This window comes from Triticum aestivum, chromosome 6A (assembly GCF_018294505.1).
Source record: "Triticum aestivum cultivar Chinese Spring chromosome 6A, IWGSC CS RefSeq v2.1, whole genome shotgun sequence".
In the NCBI taxonomy this organism is placed as follows: domain Eukaryota; kingdom Viridiplantae; phylum Streptophyta; class Magnoliopsida; order Poales; family Poaceae; genus Triticum; species Triticum aestivum.
This window is the reverse complement of record NC_057809.1, coordinates 489,311,976-489,321,067: the sequence shown is the minus strand read 5'-3', so window position 1 is coordinate 489,321,067 and position 9,092 is coordinate 489,311,976. Positions and strand designations below refer to the sequence as shown.

The 9,092-nt window shown below is 44.8% G+C and overlaps 1 protein-coding gene across 1 annotated transcript; it reads right to left on the bottom strand.

Moving 5' to 3' along the window:
• Positions 1-3,036: 3,036 nt before the first annotated feature.
• Positions 3,037-4,002, bottom strand: LOC123130812 (uncharacterized). The gene has a single exon (XM_044550619.1). The coding sequence runs from the start codon at positions 3,927-3,929 to the stop codon at positions 3,222-3,224; it is 708 nt and encodes a 235-aa protein (XP_044406554.1). The 5' UTR covers positions 3,930-4,002; the 3' UTR covers positions 3,037-3,221.
• Positions 4,003-9,092: the final 5,090 nt, after the last annotated feature.

Here is a 9,092-nt window from a genome sequence, read left to right as displayed (position 1 = left end):
AATTTAAGTTGGACAACTAATTCAACAATGGAATACATGGCATGCACACATCATACATTGCTACACCATTTAGTGTTTTCTTGCAAGAGGAAATCATAAGATTTACGCGTCTCTTATCGGAGTTTGCAATCCTAGGCAAATTATTATGTCTCCTCAGTACAATTTGTACTTGATTATCAGTGTAGAACTTTTGCATACATAGTGTGTAGTCATGTTTAGAAGAAAGTGTTACCAAATGACCCATAATAAATTTCATATAGACCACCTTAAAGCATGCCTTCTCAACTTCACTTGATAACTCTGCTATACATCTGGCTAATTCTTTTCATGCTTGCTTTGATATGTGAGAATCATTCCCAACCACACATATATTACCCTTCAAGGAATCAATAGAAGCAGCAGTTGTCTGACTATGAACACCATCAATGTCTCTTGGTCCAGACGGAATACCAAAAACTTTGTGCATATCTCTAGAATAGAATTTCAGTTTCCTATTTTAAGATATTTTAATGCATCGATACTTCACACTTGTTGCACTTAAAAGAAATGTACTAAACTTAAGGTGTATTTTTTTTATTTCAGGGAACTTCAGCAACCCATCAAATTTGATTTTCCAAAGCATATTTTTTATGTAATCCATAAACCTATTCAAAATTGCATGAACATGGTCTACCTTCAATCTAAATTCAGAATTACATTTTCATCCTCATTTTCTGCTTGAGCCATCTCCTTCCGTGTAGTAATATCTGAATTGCTAGATTTTGATGTTCCACTTGCCGAATAACTTGACTTAGACGACATCTTTATATATCACTAAAAGATAAAATTAGTCAGTATACCAAATCAATAGTTGTATGTACTTATCAAAATGTTTATCAATGGTTAAACCTTCACAATTAAATTATCAGATTTGAACTACAAAAACATCTTACATTAATTTACATAGGGGGTAATATAATACGATATCTAATAAAAGTATATTTAATTCAACATACTGCTCTTCAGGTTCACGTTTTATATTGCAAAACTTATGATTATAGATTGAAGTAACATCAGTAGACGAAATAAAATTTTTCTTTCGTTAAGGCATCCAAGTAATTTGACAAAAAAGTTCACGTACTACTACACATCACCCTATTTAACATAATTGAACAAATTTTACAAGTAGTACATTTCAATTTGCAATCTAATATTGATCACTAAACTATCCGAAACCTTATATACTACTCCCTCGTTTCTAAATATAAGTATTTTTAGAGATTTCGGTACAAACTACATACGGATGTATATAGACATAGTTTAGAGCGTAGATTCACTTATTTTGCTCTGTGTGTGGTTTATATTGGAATCTCTAAAAGAAGACCTATATTTATATTTAGGAACGGAGGGGGTATATCCAGAGAATAAATGTTGTATCCATCAAGTCAAAAAAGTTAACTTGATAATATAATTTTAAGTTTCGGTCCCTCTAATATACTTTTTGCGAAAAGTATTAGATCTATTATAAAGATTTATCGAAAGTGCAAAACACCTCAAACATAATAAAAATTATATCAAGGTTCATGGACCACCTCATTGCCACCGCCAGAACGAGCCGCCAACGCGCTGTTGTCATCACTCTCATACCGGAGCCTGGTTGACCTTGTTGATGACAGTCGGAAAGTCTTCGTGCACGTGCTCATAAGGACCAACGCCCCGGAGTCGCAGTCGTCGTCGTTGAATCCTTGAATCGATCTGAAAAACCTGACACCAAATATCACCGTTGCGTACGCACGGCAAGAAATTTTAACCTCGCTGCCCCGAGGAGCTGGCAGGAATCTACGCCGGAGCTCCGTCTAATCCTTCTCAACGGACAAACTTGTGAAGGATCGAAACTCGAAAGATCGACTCGAAGAAGAAGCGCCGCCATCCGTCCAAATGCCGCCCCTGCAAGGACCAAAACCCCTACATATCCACTAACCGGATCCGAGGCACCCGAAATCCTCTCTCCGTCACCGACCGCCGGAGCGGCAGGCGAATCTACGCTCTCTTCGGTGGAGATCGAGGGGAGGAAGGCTTTTCCTAATCGCCTTGCGAGAGAGGTATAATTTTAATGGACGTCGATAACTACCACACGTCTCTAATGCAAATAGGTTGCCACGTCATCGCATGCATGCATGCGAGAATCTTTTTGAATTTTCAGTTTTTAAAATATTTTATCTCTTAAATGAAAAATCCGATTGAAGATCCGTTTTCACCATTAAATCCCTCGCGACGAGATTTTCAAAACTAGATCTCATACTGATATATTTCGGCGATTTTTTTTGTCAATAGTTGCCATGTCTATTGCACATGAATTGCCATGATATTTACACTGAAGTTGTCATGATATGTTTCAACTATTTTCTTTTACATTTAAAAGTAAATTTTAACATATTATAAAACGGAGATTAAGAAACTAGACCTGCCATGCACCATAAACTAAAATTGTCATGATACATGCACTTAAAATTGCCATGGTTCAATAAAAAAATATTTTCATGGTCAAAGTACTGGAATTGCCATCATAAAAAAATAAAATTGCCATGATCTACAAACTAAAAATGCCACATGGCAACTTTAGTTTAAGCACTATGACAACTATAGTGTAAACATCATGGCAACTTCTGGGCAAAAAAAAATTCATCGAAACGTATCAACATGGGGTCTAGTTTTGAAGATCTCGTCGAGACGGATTTAATGATGAAAACGAATTTTTAATTCGCTTTTTTATTTAGAAGATAAAACATTTTTAAGCCGAAAACCAAAAAGATTTCTATTAATGTCATCTATTCATACGTGGCAAAATGAGTGGTGATGAAGACGTGTGGGTGATCTGCAAACGCCCACACGTGTGGGCGTTAGTTTTTCTGATATTAATTAAATCTAATCATACATCGTTTCGGTCCTTGTAATTTAACTTAACACTTATGTGTCTGTGTCTATAACCAACATGTTCATTCAAATTGTCTAAGTTTCTGTTTTCCCGAACTTAGAACACGTTTTACACTTAGTACATCCATTGTTATGTGCGTTATAACATATACATTCGACATCCAAAGATTCAATAAGTCCAAACATGGCGTGTTCATCATACATTCAAACGCGATCCGGTTGAGTAGGGATCTCTTAGTTCCAGAAACTTTGGCAATTTCGTACAGACAACAAAGAATTACAGGCAATTTCGAATTCACTGATGCTGCTTACTCACTTCCACTGGACTGCGGAGACACGGTTTGCTGCGACTGCAGCTGCTCTTCCTCCACCGTCTTGACCACGGCGTGGGTCACGGCGACGCTGCCGCAGCCGGCGACGTTCACGCGGCGGCACCGGTCGCCGCTCACGGCGCCGCACCGGCTGGCGTCGACGGCCCTGCACATCTGGACCTCCAGGCTGCCGCACCAGTCGGCGCGCACTCCCTTGCAGCGCGCCAGGCGGACCTCGCCGAAGCTCTCGACGTCGGCCCGCCTGCAGCGGGTCGCGCGGAGGAGGCCGCCGCCTCGGAGCCGCGCCTCCCGGCACCTCTCGACCGTCACCTTGCCGGCCTGCTCCGCGTCCAGGGACCGGCACCGCGAGACCGACACCTCCCGCGCGCCGTCGACGCGCGTCGCGCCGCACTGGACGAAGGACGCGGACCCCACGCCCTCGGCGGCCGCGTCGCCGCACAGGGTGAACACGACGGCGCCCCCTCCCCCGCCGCGCACGACGACGCTCCGGAGGCCGTCGGCGGAGAGGTTCCCGGGGCTGGTGACGGTGACCTTGCCGAGACTGCCCTGGAGCGTGCCCTCGTGGATGTCCGTCTCGACGCCGTCGACCACGACAACGAACATGTGGTGGACGGCGACCGCGGAGGAGGATCCGCCGGGCTTGGGGCCGACGAGCTCCATCGCGATGTGGTGCGGGCTTGCCATCCCCTTCTGGTTGTTTTGGTTGGTGAGCTATCGAGGAGTAAAGCGACGTTTAGTTATGAGGTCCATAGATGTTAAGAGGTGTGTACCCTTCTCAACTGCCAGTGCCCACTCCCAACTGTCAGTGCTGCTCTTTTCTTCGCTTGCACTGTTGCACATCCCATACACATCGGTTCCTCAAAAAAAATCATAAAAAACTTTTAATCAATCATGACAGTACCATCGGAACGGTGGTCTAATGTGTGAGACACTATTCATACCAAGGAACATCGCCGCTGCAAATGCCCCGCCCACGTGCAACCCTACTGAAGCCCCAAAGAGAGAGAAACTAGAGCTCCATCTGGTAGATAGGGGCATCACCACGCTCCCACACCGACATAGAAGGGGGAGGGGATGACGACCTGCGGGCGAAGGAGGGTTGACAACATGGCTGACAACATGGGGTGCCTAGAAAATCTCATCTCTAGGATTTAGATTTGGAGAGAAGATGACGGAGGGATAACAACATGGCCAGGATCTTACAAACTTAGTAGTACCTGGCCTTATATAGCAACTTAATAACGAGCCACTTCGTCAACACATTCACATTTAACAAATACTAGCTAAACTTCCTACAGGGAGCAACTAGTATAGAATCTGAGCTTCATGTGAAAGAATAGAAAAATGAAATCTGAGCCATTGAATGGGAGATGAATGGCACAGATTATGGTGGAGGGGACTGCTCCCACTTAAGTGTACATTTCACGAATCACCCCCTAGAAATAGATAGATATAAACATCACTTTTATAGTAACAACCTCATGTCTCTCATTTATTTCCAAATCGGCAGAATGTTAATGACAACTCTTTCAAGCATGTCAATATTTGATTATATGTGAAAATTAAGTCATCCCCTTGACGCACAACTAAATGTATATGTCAAACTGGATTATCCAAAACAGAGCTAATATTTTATATGAATTATGCAACATAAAATTGAAGTTAACATTAAGGTTATCTCGCAATACACACCCACATCTGAATAGGCTGCTGAAAATGTTTGTGAGCAAGGTATTCCATTTCTCGGTCGACTTTGATCCACATACATGCATGTGAAGTGATCCATAACATGAGATGATTATTTTTATTACATGACCAGCAAAACCAAATATTAAGTACTAAAATGATTAACCGCTCAGCGAGCATTTGCTATCTTGATTGTACATGACATAATATTGTTCAGTTGACGTTTGCCTCCGGTTCGAATGCTTGTCTCTCATCAAGCTTCATTTGCAGGGAGAGATAACATCAAACAAATATGATTCAGTTCAGCACAAGTCTGTTGGTGTACGTTCAGCAAAAGAACTAAAATTATCTCGCACGCAAATGAGTTTCGCCCTTGCAGTCGTACACTTCTTCTGTCCATATGTACTCAAGATGCTTCTGGTGTCAGAGCATCACCCATCTACAAATACATGGACAATTTTATAGTTTACATCAAGGCAAGAAACTGGAAATAATTATGTTCTTTCGTGGACTAAAAGTTTGTAAGGTACACTCAGAGCTTACATATAAAAAAGACTGGTGGGCACACTCAGAGTGTGCACAAGCATAAAAATACAAACTTATAACACAACTTAGCCTGCAAATAGCCGTAGAAAAGAACCGAGATGAATAATTATTTCCGGTGGCAGAGAAACCTACCTTTGAGGCTTTCACCATGATTCAGCTTCAAAGTGTAGCATTGATGCTGCTCTTTGCTCCCTCAATTCACCATGCTTTTCATTCGATTTGGATTCCAGTATGCAAGGCGAAAGACTTCAACGAGCACCACTACTAGAGAGAAGAATGTAAAAGAACAATGCTGCACTCATTTAGTATTCATATGTCCTGTGTATAGAATGGCATTTACAGCAGAACACTAGCAATGAGCAATTAAAACAAAATACTACAAAAATACAAACATTTCAGGACTGGATTGGGGCCAAAATTTGGCATGAGACCAAAACTTGGCATTTGATTGGTTGAACACCAAGCGTGAGCCCCTCTCTACAATTTTCCAAATATTGGCAACTTTTGATAGAAAATTGGCATAGATCTTAGTCTCAAACATTCATGCCACTTTAAGACTAGGGCCACAACTTGATTCAGCATGTAAAGAAAGCAGCTATGCAAAGCAGAAATGAAGCAAATATTTTCTAAATCAACTTTGGAAATATGTTGTGATGCATATTATTTGCTATTTTCAAGAATGCACAAGAATCCCAGGACCAAGTGAAACAACTTCTCAGGCCATACCTGTTGTGCTCCCCCCTTGTATGTATTCAACCAAATTTCTGAATCGTTGGTTCAAAATTAGCTGAATCTCCTGTTTGTGGACAAGAAGCTTTATAGCCATCAACTAAAAAAATAGGAGATCTCCCCTTATCACATTACACTAACTAATCATGCGTCTTGTATGCACTAAATAAGTGAAGGGTTCACTCTCCCCACTAAACCAGTCAAACACCTTGCGATGCACTACTTTATAACAGAATTAACACACCCTTAGCATGTCTGAGAATCGATGTAACCAAAGCATCAACAGATTAATGATCTACAGGCTAAAACATGGCATCAATTTGACTTCAGGTTCGGATTTAATTGGTTCTCGTATTAATCTAGGAACTTCGTACATAGCACGATTCATCCAAAGCAGTCACATGCCCATATATAACGATAATATTGCATGTAATGGCCGTCACTGCATAATCCCATTGTTATTTAGTGATTTCGGATGGTACACATTGGTGCCCCGTGTACAATTGCTCTGATTTAATGTCTTCATCAGCCGCCTCATTAAGGCCCAACCTTCCTGTAGATCCCTCATCTACCCTAGCAGATCTTTGATGAATGTGCACACAGAAATCTAGGTGAGAGAGGAGGAAGTAGGAGTATCAGAGTATACCTTGATCCTGGGCGTGAGAGGCGAAGGAGGAGCCCACCACCGGCTTGCCGCCAGCGATCTAGGATCTTGAGAGGGGGCAGAGGCACGGATCACGCCGACAAGCCGCTCCAAGGGCCTGAGAGGGGAAGGGGATGAGTAGCCCCCATCTGCTTGCCTTAGGCGAGCTACTGTAGTTGCCGGAGATGGGGATTGGGGAGGGATGCGGATCTCGACCGCCGCTACTGTCCACAAGCGGGAGGGAGATGGGCGAGGGGGAGGGTGACTCGTGGTCGCGTTTGGAGGAGGATGTCGGGAGAAAATTAACAAGAATAGAGGGTCCTTTTTGCTAACCGTGCGCAAAGATCCCACCACCAAAATCTGTACCATCCATCTCAATGCTAACGGCTCAGATCATTTTTTCTATTTTTTCACCCGAAGCTCATCTTCTATTCTAGTCGTTCCCCTTCCTACAAGGAAGGGAGGATTAGAAAAGTCTTGTTGATTGTTGTTTTCTTCAGACCGCCAGGAAAAGCATAAAAGAAGGGGTTGAATGGTACGATCCCTTCGTCACCCTAGAATGAACCCATGCATTGCAACAGGAGCAATCTCTCCCTAATTTTTTAATAATAAAGCACGGATTGAGTCTTCGGGTTCACCGTCGCGGCGTTTTTATAAAATAGTCCCTTTGCTTTTCGAAAATAGAACCTGCAGTTCTTTATTATTAGGTAAAGATAAAGATACGTGAGGTGATACTAAATTTCGTCCGTTTGGACCTGGGCGCCGCACGCACTGGGTTGGCCATCGCCCGTGGCATCACCCAACATCTTTGGTATGTGATTGATACCCTAAAGTATAATCTTCCAAAAATCAATCAATAGTCCTGACTAGATGCACTTTCGTCAGAAATTATCCGTGTGGAACATGAGTTGGAGTCAAACTTCACCTTCCTCGCCGCCTTTGCTACCCTCCAATAAATATCGGTTCCCAAAATGAGGGGAGTAGAGGAGAAGCGGACGAGGATGCGTACGCCCAGTGTAAATTTTATCAAACGTCGGTGCCCCTCCTGCCTAGCGGAGCTCTGAGCCGAGTGCGCCGAGTGCGCCGTGCATGATGGCACCCTTCTTCCCGACCGTCTCAGCACACCATAGGCCGCCGCCGCGTACCTCATGCCTCCTCCTCTCTCGACTGCGCTGCCGCCCCGGCTACTCGCGCGCCCGTTGCCGCTTGCTCCTGCGCGCCACCGCATCTTCTTCGACAGCAACGGGACGCGTCCTTCTGGCACACGGGCAGCGCATCTCCTTCCGGCCATGAGCATGTCGCTTCTTTTCCGCCACCTGTTTGCCATGTCCATCGTCAACTGCGAACCACATCTGCCGGTGCCCCTTTTGCCTTTTCTCGGCAAGATCTTTTGCGCATGAAGACGCGTCCTCCTGAGGGTGGACGGGGGTCGGGCCCTCATCGAGCTGCCGTTTGGACCGGCCGCCGGCGGTCTAGACCGGACAGGACCGAGCAACTTCGCGCTCCTGTTTTTAGGAACCAGACATGCGGAGTCAAAGCTCGGTCTGGACTGAGAGGACCAGCCATGGCGAGGTGGCGGTAACCATGGCGTTAGCTATGGGTCCTAATCAGAGGGGGAAACAAAGGGAAAAGCTATGGGGACTCACGGTGAACCCGACGGCGAGGTCGGTGAGGCCGGGGAAGCAGCAACGGCAAGGTAATCGACGACGAATGACGATACTCGGACTTGGAGTTGGAGGATGATGGCGAGGGCTTCAGGGTGAATTCGGCCGAGTCCTTGCGCGGGGAAGGAGATCTCAAGGTTGCGGACCTCCTGGACAAGGTTGTTCGTTGCGGGGAAGCCGAGGGCCGTGTGTGCTGCGCGCGGTGGCCATGCATGCTCTGCTTGTGCCTGTCCGCACCCAGTCGTGCGTGCACTGGTCCTCCCGTGGGCTCCAATTTGCACCATGACTTGTTGAGCTTGACCCGTCGGTCCTAGCTCCAGCTGCACCTTGGCCCGTGGAGTTCAGCGCCACCGCATCAGCCATCACACGGAGCTGCTACTGCTGCTCTTGTGCTCTAATTTTCTTGGATGCTTAAGCAAAACTAATGAGGAGAGAGAGGGAGAGAGTGTATCGGTTGTTACAGAGAAAAAAATTATATGAGACCAGGTCTCACGGTTAGCAGGTGAGACCTGTCCTGATGGATGACACGTGGCATTCACAAATCACAAAGCATCTAATCTCTCTCCCCCCTGATTTTAA